Source organism: Olea europaea, unplaced genomic scaffold (assembly GCF_002742605.1).
Source record: "Olea europaea var. sylvestris unplaced genomic scaffold, O_europaea_v1 scaffold93, whole genome shotgun sequence".
Lineage (NCBI taxonomy): Eukaryota > Viridiplantae > Streptophyta > Magnoliopsida > Lamiales > Oleaceae > Olea > Olea europaea.
The window spans coordinates 79045-106514 of record NW_019267788.1 but is presented as its reverse complement, the minus strand read 5'-3'; the positions used below and the strand labels follow the sequence as shown (position 1 = coordinate 106514).

The 27470-nt window shown below is 34.1% G+C and overlaps 1 protein-coding gene across 1 annotated transcript; it reads left to right on the top strand.

The window, feature by feature from the left end:
- The first annotated feature begins 4721 nt into the window (after positions 1–4721).
- Positions 4722–6469, top strand: LOC111392442 (trihelix transcription factor ASR3-like). The gene is made up of 2 exons (XM_023017792.1): positions 4722–6001; positions 6081–6469. Exons 1-2 carry the CDS (start codon positions 5446–5448, stop codon positions 6431–6433), a joined length of 909 nt encoding a protein of 302 aa, XP_022873560.1. The 5' UTR covers positions 4722–5445; the 3' UTR covers positions 6434–6469.
- The last annotated feature ends 21001 nt before the right edge of the window (positions 6470–27470 follow it).

The following is a 27470-nucleotide window of genomic DNA, read 5'->3' as shown; positions in this document are numbered from 1 at the left end:
ATGAGTATAAATAATTTGTATATTTTAGCCAAACATGGGCTTTGTCACAAAGTAACACGCAACACGTGTTAAAATATTCTTTAATATCATTATATTTCTTCTGAGTTATAACAAAAGAAAACACTAAGAAGTTAGTTTAATCCGTTTAACATGTTGACAGAAAATCCCGACGTATGCAGCAAAAATAAAAAAAGAAATAAAAAAGAAAATTAGTCAGAAAGGGGAAAAAAAATACTAATTTAACATGGTTCGACAAATCAACTACCATTGAAAAAGAATACTTTATTAATTGAGAATTCACTCAACATAATATTTTTCCCTCTTTCACAAGAGTAGTGCTTGATGTACGGTTGAAAACTGTTAGGGGACATACATGGGCAACTTAGCATTTTTTCAATGGGAGATGGAAAAAAAATGACAATCATACAGATGCTGCCAGTGCTCACTTGCGACTGTCCGAAAGGTATTCCTTTGGACAAGGGGAATAACTTCTTTCGTAATTTCTCATTAAAAATAGAGCAATTAACGTATACCATGATGCGTGTATACCGTTTTCTCTTAGATAATTGTCACTTCTCTCTCTCTCTCTCTCTCTCTCTCTCTGGAAGAGGTCGGTAGGTATTATATGATTCGTTTGAGATGATAAGTGAGCAATGTAATCTGATAGGGATCATAAAGGAAAGCAAATATGTCTCATGAGGAAGCATCAATGAACAGGTATTTGCAAAAATTGAGACATTATCGAAGCATATGATAGCACCAAAACATTCTCAATTTAGTTAATATGGTTCAAGCACCTCTTGGTGTGCAATATATGGTGTGTGATTATCAATCCTTAGAATTTTCTCCGACTGAGTAAGTCGCTTATGCTCAAAATTTTCAATGCCCGCAGATCAACCAATGTTTACAAACATACAATTCGAGTGTGAAAAGTTATCCTAACTTCTCCTATAGTCCCTACCAAATAAGGGAAGCTACAGGAAAAGAAAGGAGGATGGAAAGATGCTCTAAATCAATAGTTGAAATCAAGCCTTAAAAAAAATTTAGAATAGACTGGAATACTGTTGTTGCAGGGTGTCAAGACCAAGATTAAGGCTTGTTCGGTAGTAATTTTGAGAATTGATTTTTTGATCGTTATAGAAAAAAATGGGTCTTGCCTGTAAGAGAATAAGTAAAAAAATAATGGCTGAAATAGTGAAATAACAGTCAAAAAATTAATTTTTTGAGATGAAAAATCAATACCAAATATACACTGAGTATAAAAATTTCTGTTCCAAATGGGATATTACTCTTACAAGTAGAACTTGGCAAAATTGGCTAGTAGAATAAATAAATTTTTATACTCTTTTTTTAATGCTTTTCAGTTATGGGCATTTTAATTTCTTATATTTTTACCATTGTTCAGTGGTGTCTTTTACTTACCTAATATGAAATAAGTACATCATTGGTACGGCAAGCTCCTGTTTGGTGAAAATAAAAAATCAGATTTTAATTTAAATCAAAGTCAATAATTAATTTTAACCACAAATTTTATAGGACTCACAATTTTTCAACCAACTTTTATCAAAATATATTAAAAATCTTATTATAATCCCCACCAAATAAGAATTAAGCATGTTTGGCAAATTTTAAATTTAAGTTTGTCAAACATACTTTTTATTCACATATTTTGATAGAGAGCTTCCCACTACTATTATGCTTAGTTCTTTGAATCAAACGTTGAATGAAATCGAGCTAAAAAATCCTCCGACACAAGTTCTAGTTGTTGCATGCGAAAAGACAAACACCATTCGCATTTGATTCATTCTGAATCGGCAAGATCCATTTTTCGTAGGATACACAACTTATTATTCATACATTCAGTATTGTCCACAACTTATACGATTTTACTTATTAAAATAATGGGCTTTTAAGCATACCCAAATATCTATGCGCTTCTCTACAAATCAAGCCTTAAAAAAAATTAAATAAATAAATAAAACTTTATTCTTTTGCTTTTAACTGTAAAATTACTCAGTTGAAATGCAACCCTTGTTCAGGCTCCATTAAAATTAATTTTTAGGAAAAATGTATTTTAGAATAGTAATTTTTTACGACTATATAGTTAAAAGAAATTTGCATTTATATATAATATTATTTTATTAAAAATACGTATTAAAATTTTAATGGAGTCGAAAATGGGATTTAACACTTATGTTACCCTCGGAAGGGACACGCTAGTGTCCAAAAACTAAGACCGACAGTGACGAGCATGGACCCAACGGGCTTGTCCTCTTCGGTCAAACTCCAGAGTCAGTCAAAGCAGCTCTGTCCGCATATGGCCCGCTCGCTGCAGGATAAAAAAGCGGAAATACGTTCGCTGACGTGGCAGTTTATTCTTTTGCTTTTAACTGTAAAATTACTCAGTTGAAATGCAACCCTTGTTCAGGCTCCATTAAAATTAATTTTTAGGAAAAATGTATTTTAGAATAGTAATTTTTTACGACTATATAGTTAAAAGAAATTTGCATTTATATATAATATTATTTTATTAAAAATACGTATTAAAATTTTAATGGAGTCGAAAATGGGATTTAACACTTATGTTACCCTCGGAAGGGACACGCTAGTGTCCAAAAACTAAGACCGACAGTGACGAGCATGGACCCAACGGGCTTGTCCTCTTCGGTCAAACTCCAGAGTCAGTCAAAGCAGCTCTGTCCGCATATGGCCCGCTCGCTGCAGGATAAAAAAGCGGAAATACGTTCGCTGACGTGGCAGGTCAGGCCAGGCCCTGATATCCACAAACATAAAGGTGACATCTGTATCCTCTTTTACACTTGTTTGGCGAAAATAAAAATTAAACCCCCGTTTGGTACCCATTTTTTTAAAATACATTTTTTTAAATCACACGTTCTTTATTAAGCCCTTTTTTGAGCCCCATTTTTGTCAAGAAAATAAATTTTCGAATGGTGTAATGATGTGAAATATATGATTAAAAAATAAGAAAATGTTTTAAATTTTCGTGTAATATTATTTTATTGAATAATGTATGGTTGAAATAATGTCAAAATACTGTTTAAGAATGTATTTTTTTTTTTAAAAAAAAAGGGACTCAAACAAAGGCTAAAATAATATCACACATAAATCAAAAACTTTTCTTTATTTTTCAACCATGTACTTCTCATCAAGTTATTATTCTAAAATGCAATTTTACATAAAAATGCCTTTCGAACACCTCCTAAATTTTTAGTAGATTTTTATAAAAGTTGTTGAAATGTGTGGTTGAAAAATTATGAATCTTATAAAATATAATTAAAATTAATTGTTAACTTTAATTTTGATTAAAATTTAATTTTAATTTGTACCAAACAAGGGCTAAATATATCCTAACTTGAAATTTTACTAAATTATGGTGCAAACCAAAGAACAGCTAGATGTACATATGGATGTATTTATAGTCCGTTTGGTACGAATTAAAATCTTATTTTAATCAAAGTCAAAGTCGAACAATTAATATTAATCACATTTTTCCATAAATTCCACAACTTTTCAATCATACATTTAAAAAGCTCCTCACATAATCTACTAAAAAATTTAATTTTAATCCCGACCAAAACACTCTCTTAAAATTAATGGTGTAAATTAATGCCGTACAGAAGAATGTCAAAGTTAATAATCCATACTGTACATGTATATGGTTGGCACTTGCACTCTCCACAAAATCTTCTTTCTCGGAGGAGAAGAAAAGCTGAAACAAGGAGAGAGATTCACGTACTAGTGCGATTTATTTTTATTGTAACGAGGTTTATCTTTTGATTATCCATGAAGATTTTAAGGTATATTTTATTTTATTTTATTTATTTATTTATTTATTTTTGTGTTCTTTCTCGGTTTTGCTATACATAGAGGCGTTTCATTAGAAATTCTGAAATTCCATACCTTTAAGTGTTTTTTTGGTCAAAATGTTTCTTTTTTGGGGAAGGGATAAAAGTTAGAAGAAGGAAAAAGATAGAACTAAATGAAAATGATTGAGAATTAAGTTAGGCCTTTGTCTGGAGATTAAAATCAGATTTTTAATAAATTTTGATAAACGTTGATTAAATGTGTGATTGAAAATTTGTGGATCCCATAAAATTAACTTGGACTTAGATTAAGCTTCCATTTGGGCTCCATTTTAATTTCAATACATTTTTCAATAAAATAATATTACACGTAAATTCAAAAAATTTCTTCTTTTTTAACCAAACTCTTAAAAAATTACTATGTCAAAATACATTTTTTTCTCCTTAAAATCTCAATAAAATGGAGCCGAAGCCAGGGTTAAAATCTTTTAATTCTTACCAAATAGGGTCAAATATATCATTAGCAAGGTTCAATTTCTTCTTGTTGATACTCTAATTGAAACACATATTTTATAAATTATTAATTTGAACGAAGCTAAACCAGTACATGAAGTCTTTGTAACTCGAGCAATTCTATTGATAATGAGTACTGTTATTTATCACAACTGTTGTTAAATATCAGTTTATGTGACAATTACACATCTAATGATAGATTCATTTAAATACAAAATCACATAACCTTTTTAATTAAATCTATAAAGTGTAGTCAACTAGACTGATATTTAGCATCACTGATGTTAGATTACATTATTTATTAATATTTAACATTCTATATCCCTCACTCCTCTAAATATTATGAATTAATCTACTTGTACAGTTGTTGCTAACAATAATGGATGACAACAATGATGGTGTCAAAATCTGGTCCATTAATTTTAAAAACAGTTTTTGAAATGAATAAATATGATGTTGACAAGTATAATTATCATTCAATATTTTAAAAAATGATTGTCCAAGTAACATGATTCAAATATTTTTCTGACTTGTTATGTCAGCTTGAAATGGACCTACAATTATATTTTATTTGCATTCTTTGATGCTTGGTCATTTTCTATGAGTGGACGTAGTTAGGCTTTGGAGAGTTTTGATAGGTTGCAGAGGTATTTCGATATAATTGGTGAATAATTTAATTCATGTAACTTATCGTGAACTTATTTATAAATTAATTGATATGTCAAGTCGACAATACTTCGAAGATCATTTCTCTAACTTATAATCCTTTTTTTCTCATCATATAAAAAATATTACTTATTTCAAAGTAAGGCACTATTGTTTGATTATTCAGTTCTTAAAATAAAAATAAGTTGATACCCTTTGACAGCAATTATTTCCCCAGATCTCATCTAACTTACTAAAAATAAGTAGGATTATCTGAAAGCCAGATTATAAGAGTTTACATATATTTAAGTTAAAGCCAATAGACAGAGATCTCAAATGCTCAATAAAACTGAGCACATCTCTAGTTTCTCTTTCTCCTTTACCTACGTTTCATCAAAGATTGATGATAATAAAATGAGAGTTAGTCGATGATCTTCTTGAATAGATCTGGCGAGGTGAGGCGATGGCTAAAGAGCCGAGGGAGTACAGGAAAGGGAACTGGACAGTTGAAGAAACAATGGTTCTTATAGAAGCAAAGAAAATGGATGATGAGAGAAGATTAATGATCAGGCATGGCGGAGAAAGCAGTAGTGCTCATGAGAGAGGCAAACCAGGAGAGTTAAGATGGAAACGTGTGGAAGATTATTGCTGGAAAAATGGGATTTTCAGAAGCCAAAACCAGTGCAATGATAAGTGGGATAATTTGATGAGAGATTTTAAGAAAGTGAGAGAGTATCAGAGGAGAGTGGTGGCGGAGAGAGGCGGCGGAGAAGAGAGATCTTATTGGAAGATGGAGAGGAATGAGAGGAAGGAACACGGTTTGCCTTCAAATATGTTGCCGCAGATATTTGATGCATTGGTCGAGGTCGTGGAGAGGAAAGACGTAGTGGGTGGCGGGATTGGAACTTCAAATGTCAATCCTATTCAGGCCATCGTGGCTCAAACAATGCCTTTACCCCTACCGCCACCGGCGCAACCACCTACCCACCCCTTTGCTGAGCCGTCGTTGCCCACGGCGGGTACTCTCTTTCACATATTTCTTGAAAAATTTCTAAATTTTGTAGGTGACGACTAATTATAAACTGAATGTTATTTCAGATTCTGATACAAGTGGGCATTCAGACTCGCCAGCCAAGAGAAGAAGAAGAAGAGAAGGAGAAGGAGAAGGAGGTGAAGGCGGTGCCGCCGCGGGTGGCAGCAGTTTGCAAGAAGTTTGCAGTGCAATTTCCCAAAGTGGTTCCATTATAGCAGAAGCAATTCATTCACGTGAAGAGAGAGAAGAGAGAAGACACAGAGAAGTGTTGAGTTCGCATGAGAGAAGACTGCAAATTGAGGAGTCAAATGCTCAGATTAACAGACAAGGAATCAATGGCCTTGTTGATGCCATTAACAAACTGGCAAATTCTATTATTGCTTTGGCTTCCCACAAAAACCAACCAGATTCTAAATAATTATAATCATATTAATTAAACTATAATTTTTATTTATTAATTTTAGAATTTAATTATCCCAATTGTTTGCACAGAACTATATTTATGTCATTCTGGATGCTATGGCGATTATGCTTGTCGATGCATTTCATTTTTGTGCTGCCATACTCAATTTCATGTTTGCCGGTAATAGACATGCACGAACTATGTTAGTTATTTAGGCGGCCAGCCAGACGGCTTTATTGCGGTCGAAGGGATTACTTTTACTTAAAATGAACACGAGTTTAGCTCTAGTATTCAATAAGAGATAAATCGAATTCATTGGACACGAGCACCTTTTAGGGTTCGAATTATAACAGGTGAGTTTTCGAACTTGATAATCTATTAACGGAGTAAGTTAGTTGTTTAGTATTCAATGTGATTGATCCTTCTCCCATCATACCATTGGTCGAAGCGGGCTTCTCTTGAAATAGCTTGAGCAACAAGATTTTTCAAGATGTTAATGCAATTTGAGATCATATAGAAAAATTCTATGCAAAGATTGAGTGCTAATACACACATTTTATAGTGTAGTGCCTACTAAGTGTAATACAACAAACCAAAGTGTGGACATTTTCTTGTACGCCAATTGTTCTAACCCCATTTATAATGGAATGGGATTATTATTCACAATTTAAGTACCAAAAGTTGTGAGTTTTCATGCCAAAATAATAGTTCTCGAGCCTTTCCAATCTAAGTGTTCCATACGAATTTAACACTTTCTTTTGCCCTCTTTTCTCTCTCCCAATTGCTAGACAAAAGTCATGAGAGTTGTTGAGAGTTATAAGAGTTAATTGGGTTTGTGAGAAGTTATGAATTATGAGTTTGAATTCTATTCAAACCGTTCCTTCCAATCCATTTTAAGATCTTGTGGTTCGGATCACCTCATATGGCAATCCACATCCCATATTTTCCAACAAATTCTAACCAGATTAACAAATATTCAAACCTAGCCATCTTGACTCTTCACATGACCAAGACTTGTCTCTGCATCTTTACTTATACATAGATTTCGAAGATATCTGAACTAAAATGATAACCAAAAGGTATCTTGTAGATGAGCTATTGGCTCCATATTCTATACAGTGAACTAGAACCGAGCCAAATGGTTCCATAACTAAAATTCCTAAGTGAGCGTAAAAAAATGGCTAGTTGTTCCATGTGGTTGGGTTCATTTCTTCATCTATTCCCAAAAAAGGTTAATTGGACCATATATGTTCTTGGTTTTGGGTATTAGAAATGAAAAATCTTCTACGTTCTAATACAAAAAACTGTTTAAAATTGAAGCAGAGTCGATCGAATTGAAATGAACTGTTCGATTTGATTTGATTTTCTTCTAGTTCGACTAGTTCTGATACTTTGCATTCCCTTTACATCCCTAATAGTTTGCAAATAGTTCAAATCCATCTACTGGTAACTTATTTTCCAATATATTTAATGATAAGGGGCATAAATCTAGTGTGTACTATTTTAATGATTTTGTAAATAGAAAAAAAGAGTGTACTATTTATGAGAGTTTAATATCAAAGAATTGTGAAAGAAAGTGTATGTTTGGTAGGAATTTTGTTAATTGATTTTTCGATCGTTAGAAATAAAATGAGTTCTATCTGTGAGAGAAAAATTCAAAAATATCAATTAAAATTGTTAAATAACGATAAAAAAATTGATTTTAATTAAATTTTAAATTGTACCAAACATGCTCATGTAATGGAATCGGAAAAGGACTGGTCAAAGGTGGCAGTGAATGATGAGTGGGGTTGGCTATTGGACTGGCATTACAGAATGGCCATTTATGTGTTATTATTGGTGTCAGTGTATATGAAGACTCTGCAACTCTAAAAGCCTGCCTGGGCTTTTATTTTCTCATCACAGGCAGGACTCAAAACTGACCAGTTATTAGTGGCTAAAATTAAATTTCGACTTCTTTTTATTTTGTATTACTATTTTTTTTATTCTCTGACAAAAGGATTAATACGTATTTTAACTTTTTGTCTGAGCTCTTGTTTGATTCTCACTCTCTCCAAAATATATTAAGTCGTTTGTAAAGGATTCCACTCGTCGCTCGATAAAAATTGTACTTCAAAACGGCCAACACAGGACATTCATTGCGAGGGCTTGGCCAACGACATGTACCACTTGGGGCCGTAAGGCCCCTACTGCGGGTCGACAAGCGGACGATGGGTGCGTGCATCGCTTCCAGCCCGAATTCTGACTTAGAGGCGTTCAATCATAATCATTTTCTTTTGTATTACTGTATTTTTTTTTTCTCTAACAAAAGGATTAATGGGTATTTTAACGTTTTGTCTAAGGCCTTGTTTGATTTTCACTCTTTCCAAAATATATTTTTTTCTCTCTTCTTTTCAACCTCATATTATTTATTAAAATAATATTACACGTAAATAAAAAAAATCCTTATTTTTCGAGAACACATTTTCCATTAATCTACTATTCTAACATGAAATTTTTCGTAAAATGGGGCTCATACGCCCTCTTAATCCCATTCGTGAAGTGAAGGGCAGATAAACAGGCACGTCACTGTTGAATTGTACATACAATAAGAAGAAAAGAGAAAGAAAACATAATTGAATTTGTGCTTGCTCAAAAAACTGATATGAAGGTTTGAAATAGGAAAGGAATCTTTTGAGGCTGATAATGGGGTTGCATTATTAACTGTCATTTTTATGTGTACTATATTAAAAAAAAAATTATACTGTAAGAAAATATATGAGGGTAATTGGCACAAAACGTCCCTACCTTTCAAGTCTATTGTGGAAAACGTCCCTACCTTTTATTTTTTGGCATTTTTGCCCTTATTTCAACATTTCTTTGCGCTGGACGTCCTTCCATCCATATTCCGTCAGTTTTTCCGTTAAACATTCGGGTAATTGGTACAAAACGTCCCTACCTTTCAAGTTTATTGTGGAAAACGTCCCTACTTTTCATTTTTTGACATTTTTGCCCTCATTTCAACCTTTCTTTGCGCTCGACGTCCTTCCGTCCATATTCCGTCAGTTTTTCCGTTAATTAAATACAAAAATACATTTTTCTTTCCATAAACAAGGGTAAAATTGTCCTCACCCACTTCACCCCTTTTTCCCGCCATCAACTTAGTCCATAAGTAACAGTAGCAGCAACATGAATCTGAAAATACTTTAAATGATTAAGTTAAATAAAGAAAAAATATCGTGAACACATTATATTTCACAATTCCACAACTACTGTTGCTGTCATCTTGTGTCACTGGAAAAATTTAGAAAGACATATTAAATGGGTAGTCAATTTATAATGAGTCAATTTAAAATGAGCCATTCATCTTCTCTATTGAGCCAAAAAGAGCCATTCACCATTTTGGCTCATTATAAATTGACTACCCATTTAATATGTCTTTCTAAAATTTTCCAGTGATACAAGATGACAGCAACAGTAGTTGTGGAATTGTGAAATATAATGTGTTCACGATATTTTTTCTTTATTTAACTTAATCATTTAAAGTATTTTCAGATTCATGTCGCTGCTACTGTTACTTATGGACTAAGTTGATGGCGGGAAAAAGGGGTGAAGTGGGTGAGGACAATTTTATCCTTGTTTATGGAAAGAAAAAGGTATTTTTGTATTTAATTAACGGAAAAACTGACGGAATATGGACGGAAGGACGTCCAGCGCAAAGAAAGGTTGAAATGAGGGCAAAAATGTCAAAAAATGAAAGGTAAGGACGTTTTCCACAATAGACTTGAAAGGTAGGGACGTTTTGTGCCAATTACCCTTTAATTAACGGAAAAACTAACGGAATATGGACGGAAGGACGTCCAGCGCAAAGAAAGGTTGAAATGAAGGCAAAAATGCCAAAAAATGAAAGGTATGGACGTTTTTCACAATAGACTTGAAAGGTAAGGACGTTTTGTGCCAATTACCCAAATATATTTATATATTAACTGTTTTCTAGTATTAAGCAATAGGAATTATGCTATAAGTACACTCATTTTTACATCATCTTTGACACCTTTCTCACATCACACGAGTGAATTCCGTGATTAAAATAATTGCAGGGCCCATTCATGTGAGTGGGCTGTCAAACTGAGTACACATCACATGTTGTACACTCAGCATAATCCTGAACAATGGCCATCTTTATTGTAGCAATATCGCCAGAAATAAGAGATTAAATAAAAATTGGAATAAAATGAAACTAGCTATAAGTAACTAGGGTAGTATTAGCAAATAAACCAAGCCGATGAGCCTCTTTATACCCTACACGAAGCACACAAGGACAAGAGCCAACATTACATACAAATAACAATTGCAGAACTTCGGTTAAAGCATTGGGTGCCAAGGTTCAATCTGTTGGTTGTTTGTCCATATAATATATTTTGTTATGATAAAACAATAATTTATAATAAATAAACTGTAAATTTATTTATTTATTTCATCAATTTATTATTGAGTGTGCGAATTAAAGTGCCTATGATTACTTGTGGAATATAAATTGAGTACTTGCGTCGAGAAATATAGTGCGACACAACTTAAATTTTAATCATAAATAATTTGTTCACAATCAATGTATAAGGATTAGCACCTCGTATCAGAAGGTTGTAATGCTCACCAATTCACTATTTAGGTTTGTGATTTGTTCTTATCACAAAAATAGTTAAAGATGACATTAGTACACTTGGTGCATACTGCTCAGACAACTTGACGAGTACAATTATTTTCGTGATTTTAATGGCTATTTTATTCATAAGTGGGTAAGATCAATTTGATTGGTGAAATATCTCAATGAGTTGGGAACTTGAGAATAAGCGAAGTAGAGAACATGAATTCGTGTCAGAAACTGTGGTTTTGAAAATGAGTAGAGTGACTAATTAAGTATTTTTTGTTGAACGGTTAAAATTTGAGCTTAGTGTCTAATGACGGCTAAATTTCGACATTTATAATTAGTTCGCATGACCATAAAAAAAATAATACTTATACTAGTGAAAATAATTAGAAGGGCAAAACGGTTATTTATGCTCATACCTAATTTTTATATCTTAGACGGGAATAAAACACATACACGGTAGATCAGAGAAAAGTATTACAGATTTATTATCTTATGTAATCTAGTATATATTCCAAGAGTTTAATTTTTTTTACTTTTAATGAAAAATAAAGACTAATAATTGGATTGAGTAGTCTAGGGTCTACTAAACATGATATAATTATTGGAGCTTGGATAATAATTTTAGGCTTTATTATAATTACAATAAATTTTTGTAGTAAATTGTAATTACTATATAAGTTGTCAACTTAATTATAAATGTAATTAGAGTTCTAGGACAACACATGTAACTGAATATAAAATAATTGGATTTCAACTCTAATTAAAACTCCTATTTGAACATGGAATTATTATTATAAAGGATTGAAATTAATATATCTCTATAAATAGAGACTAGATAGAATCTATAATTCCTACAATAACAATCATAATACATAATTATTAGTGTTTAAATTTGGAAAGAGAAAAGAGAGAAAATAATTATTTTATTGCTTTATTCACTTGTCCACTTCGGGAATTAGTTTTTGATTTAATTAAAGAAAGGTGTCCACCTATTGGTATAATCTTGACTTTGGAGAATACAACAGCAGACTTGGATATTTGAAGGCATTAAGTTCTTGCAATTAAAAAGTTGGAAGCTCGTGATCTAAAAAGGTGAAAGTTCGTAATTTAGAATTTATTCAAGAATTGACTATTGAATTTAGATAAAAAAATCGAATTATTTATTTTTGATATAACATATACATAAACATTTAGACGATCTTATTTATTAATTTAAAAAAATATTTTAATTTATGGGTGATTATGCTTCTGTATTCCAACACAATCTCTAAACCACTCCGTGAGCACCAAACTCAACCACCTCCTTATGGAAACCACTATCATCGGCAATGTTAAGGTGATCGATTCTGCCACTTCCAAGTAAAAGAAGTCCAAAGAACACATGGAACTAGCTTAGGGATGGCAGTGGGGCGGGGCACCCTCACCCCCGGACACCCCGCCCCGCCCCGCCTCAAACAGGGTGGGGCGGGGTCGAGGCCACGTCCCATTTGTCGCCCCGTTTAATTTTTATTTTTATTTTACATTTTTAAATTTTCAAATTATGTTATTATTAGATAATAAAAATATAAATTCAAAATTTTAAAATTCAAAGTAAACACTTGAAATAAAAATGTTAAAAATTAAATAATTTCAAATAAAATTACGTTTTGACTAAATTTTATTTCTTTTGTAATTAATTAAAATTTTACATTTGTATTTTATTATCTAATAATAATATAACTTGAAATTAAAAAATAAAAAAAAATTCACCCCGCCCCGCCCAGCCCCGCGACGGGGCGCCCCATGCTGCCCCACCCCGCCCGATCAACCCAGCGGGACCGATTTTTTTGCCATTACTAAACTAGCTGAAAACACCAAGTCGAGATGATTTACATAACATTTTAGAATTTTCTATAATTTTTTCAGTGATTTTAAATTCTTTTCTTGGATTTTATGGATTGTAACAAAATGATAATTGCAATAATACACTGGAGATTTTTAAACATAAATATCTTATTTTCAAGCCCATGAAAAAATTATATATAGTGGAGATGGATCGTTCATTTTCAAGGTTTCAAACTCTCTGAAGCAGGCTACTCGGCTAAGAAAGGTAATCTCCCTTCGTAAAGTTTTAATTACTTTTTATAAAAAGACCTTAAAAATGATCCTACACCGTAAGGCATGAAAAAAAAGCACAAAAAACGAGCCATCAGATGACCTTGTAGAGGGTAAGGTTGAGCCCCCTACCCTAGGGATTGACACCATAAGTTTTGGGGGTATGGTTTGACCCCATCCTTAGGAATTGACCCCTCAACTTGGAGAGTAACATAGTCCACCCAAGAACATGAATAATATTTTATACAAAACTTGAAATTAAGATCTAATTGAATTATTTTGTGTTTTCTATTGACATTTGAGTGAAGGAATATGAATTTGGCCTGAAGTGACAATTATTATAAAGATTTATAGGGAATATAGATAAGGGAAAATTTCATAACTAAGAAATTAATTATGGCACATTTCAAAAACAAGAAAACAAGTTTCAAATTTCTAAAATCAGATTTTTATTAAAAATTATTTATAATTTAATTAGTTAATTAATTATTTTATTCATTAAATATATTTAGGTCACAAATCTATACAATTTGGTCACAAATTAACAATATAATTAGTCACTTATTATTTTTTGGTCACAAATCAAAAATTTTATGTCACAAATTTTTTTACGATCACATTTCAAAAGTTTTGTAAGTCACAGTTTGTTTATTGGTCACAAATCCAAAAAATAATTAATCACAGATTAATTTTTAGTCACGACTTATCATATTATTGGTAACAACTTATTTTTCGGTCACAAATTAAAAATTTTGTAAGTCACATATTATTTTTCGATCACAAATCAAAAATTTTATAGGTCACAGATTAATTTTTCGATCACAATTCAATAAATTATAAGTCACAAACACAAATTTTATAGGTCACATATTATTTTTCGATTACGAATCAAAAATTTTATAGGTCACAGATTAATTTTTCGATCACAATTCAATAAATTATAAGTCACAAACACAAATTTTATAGGTCACATATTATTTTTCGATCACGAATCAAAAATTTTATAGGTCACAGATTAATTTTTCGATCACAATTCAATAAATTATAAGTCACAAACACAAATTTTATAGGTCACATATTATTTTTCGATCACGAATCAAAAATTTTATAGGTCACAGATTAATTTTTCAGTCACAACTCAATAAATTATAAGTCACAAACATAAATTTTATAGGTCACATATTATTTTTCGATCACGAATCAAAAATTTTATAAGTCACAGATTAATTTTTCGGTCACAACTCATCGAAATATTTGTCACAAACACAAATTTTATAGGTCACATATTATTTTTCGATCACGAATCAAAAATTTTATAAGTCGCAGATTAATTTTTCGGTCACAACTCATCGAAATATTTGTCACAAACACAAATTTTATAGGTCACATATTATTTTTTGATCACGAATCAAAAATTTTATAGGTCACGAACTCAAAATTGTTATTGGTCACATCTAATTTGTCGGCCACAAATCAAAAAATTCTTAGGTTACAATTCATTGATTAGTCACAAAATCAAAATTTTAATTAGTCACAATTCATTTGTCAGTCACAAATTATATCAAAATAATTGGTCAAAATTAATTTTATGGTCACAAATTAATAAATTACAAGTCACAAACCAATTTATTGGTCACAAATACCCCGTCCCATCCCGTCAACCCCCAATTAACACCTGCCACGACCACCTTCATCTCACCGGTATGCAAAACCACCATCACAGAAACCACCCACACCACGTCAATGTAAAATCACCGTCACAGTAACCACACCATCACACACCAAACTCTGAAACCAATAATGTCCACTGTTGCCAGAAACAACCTAGATCGCAGCCGCCACCACCACTGCCACCATCAAACCCACATCCACCACCGCCATGAGCACCACCACCACTCCACAGTCCCCACCAACCAATTGAAAACACGCCCAAAAAATGGTGATTTTTGAACTACAAACCACCGCGCCACCGCCACCACCACCACCACAATCTCAGCCAACATCAACCACCGCCATCCAAACAATGTAAAAAAAAAAGGGGATTAGTGCACCAGCGATACGAGCGATAGTGAGGAGCACTGCTACTTGCTGGAGGAACACCACCGAAAAAAAATACAAATCGATGCACCAACGACGACGAGCGATAGTGAGGAACATCACCACGTCTCCAACGAACCACCACTAGAACGAACCCCCAACACCACCACAACAACCATTATTTGAGAATGAACGACTTGCAAAGCATACTCAAAAGTTCCCCAAAACAAAAAAATTGCATAATTGCTTCTTGTCGGAGGATGTTATAGCGAAAATCCTCTTCACTCTCTCTTTAGAACCGTTCACAAAGGTGTTTTCCCACTTTCGCTGTATCAAGACAGTCGTTGGCTCCACAATTAGGGCAGAAGAGAGAGTGGAGAGAGAATGGATGTATAATTAATTTCAAATGATAATAGATTAATCTAATAATAATATATTAATTAACAAAAATCTGATTTTTGAAATAGCAAACTTTGTATATGATTTATGAAATGGAATCTTTAAAGGTAGGTTTTTGTGTAATTTCCACTATAGATAAACCGTTATGCTTTGCATGATATTTCGGATGTTCTTGTAATTTAATGTATTAATTCATGTTCATGTTCTTCATGGAGATATATAAGGATCGCATGTGAGGGTCAATTACCTGATTGGTCATTGAACTTTGTCGTAAGGTTTCCCGAGGGTAGTTGAACTTCAAAAGTTTCTTCGTCAGTCACCGAAAGATTTGACATCCACATTATTAGCAATTTAAAAACTGATGGATGGGATAATGAATTATTAAATTCAGTGATAAACGTGATAATTTTTAAAAGTTTAGTAACCCCATAGAAACTTCACGCAAAGTTTAGTGATGATTCAAGTAATTAACCCCATTTTTATGCGTTACATAAAATTGTCAAACTTGATGCAAATATTCAAGTATGCTATTGCTCAGCAAGAAAGTTTTGATTTGAGCCCATCTATCACAGAATTGATGAACTCTTCAGTACTCAGATACTTATCTCAATCAAGTCTGTAACATTATAAAGGGCATATAATGATGAGCAGAACGAGATATTTTCTTCCACTTGTTTAGAGAAAAAGTTGGACAACTTTATGACTATAGACTAGCAAAACGATGCAATGGTCTCTTACTTGAATTTCAAGGATGATAAAGGCATGATCCTTGGTCATCTTTTCAAACTCCATTTCGCCATACAAGCTGCTTCTAGTTTCTCAGTGAAATTCAAGACCTTAGCATTGCTGTCCAATTCTACCCTAAATATTTTGTTTGCTTGTTAATAATTTTTTCTTATTCATGATTAAAGGAAAGCATTAAAACTTTGTAGTACAAAATGATATTTATAAATAATGCATTTAATTATAGCAAATTGTTAGACTCGAAACCAAATTCAGTTACCAGTGTGCGAACCCCCGAATCCAAGCAAAGATTGAAACAATGCCGTTTCTCTTCCTCTTTCGATCGTCTTTCCATCATGACACAATTGAATAAAAACCAAAAATTTATTAGATTCTTAGCTGATGATATGTATGAATTTCAAAGTTGAATACTGTTAAGCAATAAATACCCTTTAGTGATGCTAGAGAGAATAAAATTGTTTGAACGCGAAAGCTGAATTATCCAAAAATTTAAAAAAAAATTCTTTAATTCAATAAAACAGATCATCGAGATGTTCACGTGTATATTATATTAAGAATAAAGGATTTGAATCTTTACCTAAATTCGATGGTCAATTCTCGAATTAATTCTGAATCATGAATTTCTAGTTTTTTGGATCATGAACTTCCAGCTTTTTAATTCCAAGAATATGATACTTCAAACCTCTAAGTCTTCTATGAAATTCTTCAAAGTCAAGACTACACCGATAAGTGAGCACCTTCTTTTAATTAAGTCAAGAAACTAATTCTTAAACTTAACAATCAATAAAAGCAAGAAAAATAAATTCTCTCTTTCTCTCTCTTCAAAATTTGAACACTTGATTAGGCTCAAAGTATAACGCGGTAGTTGTAGCACAGTTTTAGGATATCGATTCCACAAGAAGATGGACGAATTGTTTAAAGGATTTAACAAACTAGAGTTTTCGTGGATTGTGGGAAAATAGCTTATCAATTTGAAATGAGATTTAAATATCAATGTATGCGATTAGTGAAGTTTCGGATTGGATCAATCGACATCAATTATTCATGCGTTTTACTAAAAAATCTAGGCTTTTTCTAATACATTCCCACATTTTCTCATTGAAATGAGATTAAAAAACGTCCATGACATAAATGAAATTGAAACTCTACAATTACTTTAATTAATCGATAGAAAAAATATGACTGGATCTATAACTGATCTAGTAAAAGTTAAATCAATCTCAAATAACTTTATATAAGCAAAAAACCTAGATCAATTTAATCTTACTTGTAATCCTGGAATTTAGATTTACTATGAACATATTTTGCACTTATTTATTGAAACAAGATTCAAGAAACAACAATATACCTTAAGCATAGAGCAGTAATCAAATCACGTCAATAAATCAATTAAAATTTAATCTCAACCCATATTTTACTCATTCAATGAATAAAAACATGATTGAATTCGTGAACAATTTAATAAAATTTAAACAAACTTCAAAAGTATAAATATAAAAAAGAAATCTGAATTAGAAAGTTTTCTATCTCAAAAATGGGCTTCAAATTGAGGCCAAAAATCTGGAGTATAAATTTTTTAGCTGAAAATTGATTTGTAAGAATATTTCAACTATATTTCACTCATTTGACTTCAAATTGCATCCAATTTGTCATATGTAATCTTCAATCATCAAAATTAACATCTAATTAAGTTGTAAATGATCAAAACACACTTATCAGTCATCACAATCCTCGTGGAGCTTTTATCCCATCTAATCGGGTCAGAACCTAAAGAATATAATACTGAGCAGAAATTGCCATACGGGATTTTGATATTTGTTTATCCATTAGTTCGTGGTGCGATTGAAAATGCAACGATTGATTCATTTATTGATAATGCATTTAGTCTATTCGAGACATGGTGCAAAAAGCTACGGGTTTGTTTAGGAAAGAAGGATCCATTGACAGTGAGAGAAATTCTTTATGTTGAGAGTGTGAAGAAAGTTGGCGGAATGGTGAAGTGGAGATAGTGGTGGTTGTGGTTGAAGGAGAAGTGCACAGTTTTCATTTATTTGATCCTTATCCTAAGAAAGCCAAAAAATTGATTAAGCTGCCCTTCTTTCATTTCATAGAAGATCTAATAATAATTAGCATATTGTAGTTTCTATTTCAATTGTCAACCTTGTGCCGGGTAATAAATGTTTGAAGAATAATTTCTTTGTTTGGTGTCATTCTCTTAGACCTTCAGAGCGTGGCTTCGTATCTTTATACTAATGACTTCTTGCATCTCGAGTAAATCCCATCTAGAATAAATCACTACCACCTTTTTGAACATATCTTTTAGCATTTCAAATGTTCAAGAAATGAAGCAAAAGAAAAATGCATAATCACAATAATACGCATAGATAATATGTGGTTATAAAGTAGACATGTTATGAAGTTGCTTTCCATGTTGTATCATGTTAATCAAGTTAAAGCGGCTATGTAGGCATATACTAAATTCTATCAACCTATGTAACATGTTATTATACACAACTTCTTATAAATCTGTCACAATAAATTGAGGAAAATAGAGTAGTTAAGAACTCATAATATATCAATATTGAAAAGTTATTATATCATATATCCACGACTCTATCGCACCTTGTGATTATTTGTACATTTTGGATATTGGTTTAGGATAATATCACATACTGTTTGAGCATATACAATGGAATATCATTACACGATGATATCAATAATGTTTGTTATAATATCACGTAGCTAGATAATAGCTCTATTTCTTCCTTTATTTGGTGTAAGTGAAGCGAATTCTCCATATTATCGAATATTTTGTTGTGAACTTTACCTTTTTATGCAGGTCATTGTACCAATGATATTGATGACATTATAACAAGATTGCATTATGAAGTGACTGCGAGTGCGACTGTAATAATACATATGAAAGGTAAGGGAAAAGTCCAATTCTTTTTTTTTTTTTTTTGGTAATAATAGAAAAAGCCATTTTAACATGCACGATAATAGAAGAACCAAAAGTCATCAGGAAATTCAGTACATTATACTATAGCCAAATCCAATGAATAATGTCAGAATAGTACTAATCTCCGCTAAATACAACTTCTTGTTCAAACACATGTTACAAAGTTGGAGAAATTTAACCCTTCCATGATGGTTCAATATAATTATAAAACATTAAATAATCGATTCAGTGGATCACTTTAAGAAAAAGGCATAATCAATTTTATTTGTTATGAACACGAACTGCGAAAATACCTTGATTTGTATGAATTTAAAACAATCAAAGAAATCTCCAAATCTGGAAAATGAAGAGGAGATAGTTAGTAGTAGCAATATTTCATCAGAATTAATAGTATTTATTTCGTTTGTTGATGAAAAGATTTTCCATGATTGCTTTGAAATAACGATCATCTTGAGATACAATTAATGTATAGTAATTTATGGTATTTTTTGAATTCAGTAGTTCCAAATTTGTATAAAACTAGAATAAGAGAACATTTAGGGAACAATTCTTTTAGTTTAATTTCATATAGCTAGTTTTTGGCTCGTGCAGTGTATGAGTTGTATTATTTTGAAGGTAATGTTAACATCTTAAATGTTAAGGATTGATGGTAGATTGTATTTCAAAATTTCACACACATTTGTATAAAAGAAATAATGTTTTATAAAGATGTAACGATCAATGAAAAATTTGAACAAAGAAGGAGAAGTACATATTGTATGGAAAAAGCCTGAGAGGAAAGTTCAAATTTTCAAGGGGAAAACGATGCATTTTACAACGTGGAATACAACAATGTACTTGAAAATATAATTTATTCGAGTTTATTTTTCTTGATCTGACATAGAAATCAATAAAAGCTCCCTGTAGTTGAAATAAAAATTAGAAAGGTTGGATTTAGTGAACCTTTGTATAGAAGGAAAGTGTTTTTTTACCACCTTGTTTGAAATAGGGATGACAATGGGTAGGGCCGGATAATTTCTCATCCCATACCTGCCCTGTTACCCATTTGAGGTGAGGTGGGGTGGGGCTAAGCGAGGCGGGTCGGGTTGGGCAGGTTGGGGTAGGGCAGGGCATGGCCATTACCCCGTTTGGTACCTGTTTATTATTTATTTTTTTTAGTTTTTGATAATTCATTTTATTATCTTCATTCATTAAAGTGAGACAATAATATTGCTATTAAAATTTTTATTTTTAAATGTTAAATTATTGAATTTATATTTGATAAAATAAGGCTTTTATTGTTTATCATATATCTTAGATAATTTTAATTACCAATTTCTATTTGAATTAATGAAATTTCATGAAGTTCTCCATTTAAAGTATTGAATTCTTAAAAAAAGGTTAAACGGGGAGAGGTGGGGCCATTGTTACCCATATCCGCCCAGGGATGAAATCCCTCATCCCATTCTCGATGAAGTGGGTAACCCTTGTCCTGTTCGGACCATGGCCCCGTAGGTATCGGGTTTGACAAATTTTTTGTTATTCCTAGTTGGAAACTTGTTAGACGTATCACAGTATCAACATGGAAAATTAAAAACAATATGAGGCAAATACCCTGATTCTCCGACCAGCAATTTCTAGTTTTCCATTCAAGCTTTGTTCTGCCTATGCATGTTCAGGTTCTGCAAACTGCAATGATGGGTCAATAAAATTTACATTAAAACACAATGTAGATATTAGAATCCTAGTTATTGCAAAACAATTTTCAAAACAATCAATTTTCACAAAATGCCCACCTAAACAAACCCAAACCTTTGCAATGTCTCATCTCTAGATTTGTGGTTAGTTGCACAAGCTCAATAGGCTCAAATGGTTCAAAAATCTAGAGAGGGAAACGGGCATCAAGAGATTCATATATCTAAAACAAAAAATATGAACAATGAACCGTAATAATGGAAATATGTAATTTGTAACTAATAACTACAAACAAGAAAATGAGAAGTTAGTGATAGACAATTGTGTAAATGAAAAAGAAACCCATATAGCTTCATTGAATGACAATATCAACCCATTTATGCCAAATTTGCAACTTTCCAAAATGAAGCTTGTGTAAATATTGAATACAAGGGATGATTTAGGTAAACTCTACTAAGCCCCCATTTGTTTCCCATTATTTGCCCATTAAAATGAAAAATATGACCATTATCCATCACATCAAACCACCTTATTTGACTTTCTATCTCTTGCGTGGGCCCGTAACTGCTATATTTTTCTTTCTCAATTTTACATTAATGTGTACCAAATGGGGCCAAAGTAGACAGAATAGAAGATGGAGAAAACACATTTGAAAATAATAGTTAAGATAACAACTATTGACAACTATTGACATCATATAAGTGAGTTCATTTATTAAAGCTGAAATAAAGAAAGGAAAAAGGTTTGGGAATTTAAGCTTCAAGAAAAATAAAGTGCACATGGTATTGAAAAGGCAAATATTTCAATAAGATATGATGCATTGGATGGATCCAATAATTGAATTTATAAGTAATGTTAACATATCATCTGACTCTCAAGCTGTGAGGATCATTAGGGCTTAGGTACCAAGGTACTGTATTATTGGGGGAGTTTTATTTCGTAGAAGTTTTACGTCTCCCGTCTACGATGTCTTAGACTCGATGAATCACTTCAAGCCTTAGTTGAAGTTCACGAAGGTGTATGTGGGAATCACAAAATAGGTCAAGCTTTGGCTTACAAGCTTATAAGATATGGATATTATTGGCCTAGCATGAAAAAGGATGCATCAGATTATGTAAAGAGGTATAATAAGTACCAAAAATTTGACAACATCATACATGCTCCCGTCAAAGAGCAAACATCTATCCATTATTCAGTCCCTTTCGAGTAATGAAGAGTTGACATTTTGGGACATCTTTTTTTGGTAAGAGGACAATTGAAATTTGTTGTGGCAGCAACATAATACTTTATGAAGTGAGTAGAAGCTAAACCCAAGCCCAAGCTTAGGTGATTTGTATAGAGTCCATTGTTTGTAGGTTCAAGATACCAAAGGTACTGATAATAGATAATGTAAGGCAATTTGATTACAATTTACAATTTAGAAAATTTTGTGCCAATGTTAGAATTGATCATCGCCTGACCTTAGTTTCACACCCTCAAGCAATGGCCTCACTGAATTTACCAATCAGATCATACTGTAGGATCTTCAAACAAGGATTGGAGATGCTAGAGGTGGATGGCACGACAAGTTGCTTTCCATGCTTTAGGTATACAGGACTTTACATAAGACAACAACTGGTGAGACTCGTTTCATGTAGTCTTCGGCTTGGAGGCCATAATTCTAAATGAAGTAAGCCTTCTTACATGGAAGAGACTTGATCCTAATTTAGAAGAATAGAGGAGCGAACATCTTGACCGACTTGAAGAAGTACGAGAACAGACTTCACTAAGAGCTGTAAAACGGTAAGATACTTCAAAGGCAAAGTTAAGTCTACAAGATTCATAGTTGGGGATCTAGTCTTTAGAAAGGCAGAAGCTACTAGTCATCCTCTAGGAAAACTCGAACCAATATGGGAATGACCCTTTGAAGTCATACGAAGATTAAAAAGTAGAGCCTACAGCCTCAGGGACACTTCGAGAAAACCACTCCGAGGCCTTACAACGATGACAATTTAAAAATTTATTATAAGTAGCCAGCCTTACTCTAGGTTTTTCTTCTTACTTCTCGCTCTTTCGGGCTTGCGTTTTCCTAGGCAGTTTATTTTTATAGTTCAAGCTTACATACCCATAGGAAGTTTACTTTTACAACTCAAGTTTGGGTGTCCGTAAGCAGTTTGTTTTTTAGGCTTGCATGCCCTCACAGATTTCTTTTTCATTAATTCGGGCCTAGATGCCCTTGAACAATTTATTATGATATAGGAGTTTGCTTTTACATTATTATCTTTCCCTAAAAACGTTAATTTAGTGTAAAGCCATACCCTAAGCATGCAGCAAAAACATTAATTTAGTATAAGGTCGTGCCCTATGCATACAGCTAAAACATTAATTTAGCATAAGGTCGTGCCTCGAGCATGGAGCTAAGACACTTATGTAGTATAAGGTCGTGCCTCGAGCATGCAGCTAAAACACTTATTTAGCGTACGGCAGTGCCTCAAGCATGTAGCTAAAATACTTATTTAGCGTAAGGCTATAACCTGAGCAAGCAGCTAACACATCTACTTAGATTAAGGTCATGCTCTATGCATGTAGCTAAAACATCTATTTAGTGTAATGTCGTGCCCTGTGTATGCAGCTAAAACATCTACTTAGTGTGAGGCCTTGCCCCGAGCATGCAACTAATACATCGACTTATGGCACGACCTTAATCACTCACAATATGGAGTCATACGAAGTTGAAGTTCCAGTTCGAATAGTTCTACGTCAGCCCAAGCAGCCTGAGCCGATCCTATTAAAACTTAAAAATATTGATGCTTTTACTAAAGCTTGAACAACTTGTTGGAAATAATGTCAAGGTGACATGCTCGAGCTATACCATTTAAAGTATAGTCTTACAAAGGCCGAGCTACTTATTGAAAATAATAACAAAGTGACATGCTCGAGCTACATCGTTCAAAGTTTACTTGTTGTACAAGGTTCGAGCTATTTCTCCAAAATGGTGACAAATTAGGATGCTCGAGCTCTACTTATTGAGATTTACAAAATTTACAGCTCAAGCATATGTCAAAAATAATGACTAAGGCTCGAGCTTCACCTTTAAAAATATGTGGAACTCGAACTACATGTCAAGAAATAATGACAAAGTAACATGCTCAATCTACATCTATATATATAACTTAAGCTCGATGTGTGTGTACAAAATGAAACGAGTAACAAACTATATTAACAAAGCATCAAACTATCAACTAGCATTTTGCAAAACAAGGTCCAGGTTAGGCAATATACTTATTTACATTTACATTTTCAACAAATTTAAAGGGTTCGGGGACGGGGACTAACCTAAAGCCGTTGCATTAGCAGGATTGCCCTAGTCAAAAGACCCAGCATCATCCCCATCCTCATCGACCTCTAAAGCTTGCAGCTCGAGCTTATATGCTAGCTCATCGACCACGGGCGTTAAGTCTTCAAGAAGCTTGGTCCGTAGAAATGAGCGAGCAAGCCTTAGGCCATAGTGATAGGAGCTTGACCGATACTGTTCCAAAAGTGTCCCGAACTTTTAGGACTTCTTGAAGTCTTCAATCACTTCAGCTTGAGCTCAAGCTTGGGCCAGCTTATCCTCGAAGACCTTCTTAGCATGTACGAGCTCTAGCTTGGCTTTTTGGCCTTTTCCGTCGTGCCCCAATCTGATTTCGGGCCTTTTTGGCCTTAACTTTAGCCCAAGTCACAATCACCCATGAGCTCGAGAACCTGTTTCTTATTCTGCTTGTTCTCTACCTCAAGCTTGTCTAGGTTGCTCGAGGTATTTAAATCATTTAGGGTCAGGATGTGAGCAACACTCAAGGTCTGAAAAAAGGAAAATAAGCTCAACATTAGATTGATCATAAAAGATTGAACAAAAAAGGGGAAAGGATGGTAGAGAGCGAGATCGTACCTTTAAGTTTAGAATCTCAAGGGACTTAACCCTCTTCATGAGGATCGACCTCCTTATATTTGTTCACGATGAACGAGTGAACATTCTGCATACTCTTCATTCAAGCTATGGAGGGATTAGGCTTTTTGTCCTCGTGATATGTCCCGCCATACTTGGGATAGACCTTGGTGCAGCATCTTTTACCCTCTTCTTTCCCTTCAACCGAGCGAGGGCCTCAGGCCTCGAGCCTTTGGATTTGTGAAGGATACTTGGGATAGACCTTGGTGCAGCATCTTTTACCCTCTTCTTTCCCTTCAACCGAGCGAGGGCCTCAGGCCTCGAGCCTTTGGATTTGTGAAGGATACTTGGGATAGACCTTGGTGCAGCATCTTTTACCCTCTTCTTTCCCTTCAACCGAGCGAGGGCCTCAGGCCTCGAGCCTTTGGATTTGTGAAGGATACTTGGGATAGACCTTGGTGCAGCATCTTTTACCCTCTTCTTTCCCTTCAACCGAGCGAGGGCCTCAGGCCTCGAGCCTTTGGATTTGTGAAGGATACTTGGGATAGACCTTGGTGCAGCATCTTTTACCCTCTTCTTTCCCTTCAACCGAGCGAGGGCCTCAGGCCTCGAGCCTTTGGATTTGTGAAGGATACTTGGGATAGACCTTGGTGCAGCATCTTTTACCCTCTTCTTTCCCTTCAACCGAGCGAGGGCCTCAGGCCTCGAGCCTTTGGATTTGTGAAGGATACTTGGGATAGACCTTGGTGCAGCATCTTTTACCCTCTTCTTTCCCTTCAACCGAGCGAGGGCCTCAGGCCTCGAGCCTTTGGATTTGTGAAGGATACTTGGGATAGACCTTGGTGCAGCATCTTTTACCCTCTTCTTTCCCTTCAACCGAGCGAGGGCCTCAGGCCTCGAGCCTTTGGATTTGTGAAGGATACTTGGGATAGACCTTGGTGCAGCATCTTTTACCCTCTTCTTTCCCTTCAACCGAGCGAGGGCCTCAGGCCTCGAGCCTTTGGATTTGTGAAGGATACTTGGGATAGACCTTGGTGCAGCATCTTTTACCCTCTTCTTTCCCTTCAACCGAGCGAGGGCCTCAGGCCTCGAGCCTTTGGATTTGTGAAGGACATTCCAAGGAGCTTCAATGGATCGAAAGACATTTCTAATTCTGTAAAACAAATAAAAAGCAAAGGCATTAACTCGATCTTAAGTACGGGTTGGTGTGAAAAATTACACGAGATAAAGATCATACCTTCGAGGCCTTTCACATTGGCAAGGTCAAGGGTGTCATCCTCGAGTAGATAATCAATTTTTGCTACAAAGGGATCCTAGTTTACTAGCTCCAGCCTATCCCTTTTTAAAACCTCAAAATACGTCGACCCTCATTGAATCTATCCTTATTGGGGACATTCCAACTCAGGCTAAAGGGCTAGTCGAGGTCCTGAGATTTTATAAAGAAGAAACATTATTTCCAACCCTTAAGTGAGCTTGAGGTTTCAGGTGTCCTAAACCCCCATTGGTAAGTAGATAGACAAAACAGTTATACCCTGAAGAGAATTTCATGTCAAAAAAATCCTCAGAGTCTAGGCATAACCCCGTGGCACCTACATAAGATGAAAAAGTATTTACTAGCCTCCATTCATTAAGGGCCAATTGGCCGAGGCAAATAAAGTAGGAGGTCAAGAAATGGATGAAGAATGGGTAGAGAGGCCACCTAAGAATGACCTTAAGGGCATCCTTAAAAAAGGTCATCTCACTCTCACGAGCATCTAATACGATCTCAGTGGGCTCGAGGACCCTACATCACACAAAAGCATGACCCCAAACTCCCTGGCCATCTTAATAATTATGTGTTCTTTGTACTTAGTGGGTTCATTAGGAAAGGTCAGAATGACCTCATTCTCAGGGTATGAGCTAATAGGAATGGCCATTGGGATAAGTGATGTCTAAGCCTTAGGGGCTACTAGTGGTTGAGCTCTTAGAGGGATGTCTACTATTGTCGCTCAACCTCTTGCTACTAAAAACATGAACTCTTACCTCTTTGGATGGTCACTCACAAACCCATTATCCCCAAACTTGAACTTCTTCTACCGAAAGTTGAGAGTAAAAACTACCGTATTTATGGGGGTCTCTGAAAGGTCAAAGGTTTTCCAATCTCGCTCTTGAATCATGACACGTAGCACCATCTGAGATCGGGTGCTGCCTACCCAACGCTTGTCAGAGAAATGCATTTGTTTAACCTGTAACCAATAGAATTTGACCCAAGCTATTGCACCTTATTACATCTCATCTTGCAGCTTGGTCATGCAACAACTAGCTGCAATATAGACGCACGGGGTCTGTGATGTTCATAAAACTAAAGATCTCTCAATCTCAAACTTGGTGGCCCGATCCCACCATTCCCCAAACCCTCCATTGTTGGTCGGCCTTCCATGATAAGGTCCGGCCTATCCAGATCAGGCCACGTGTCGTGCAGCGTAATTCTTCTTTCATACCTTTTAGAAGACATTAATCCACTTTGACTATAATTTTCCATGACCCTTATCCTCATTATTTACCTATCTGGGTTCGACTCGAGCTCAAACAGAAAACTTTCAATATAACACAAATTCATTGCATGATAAGG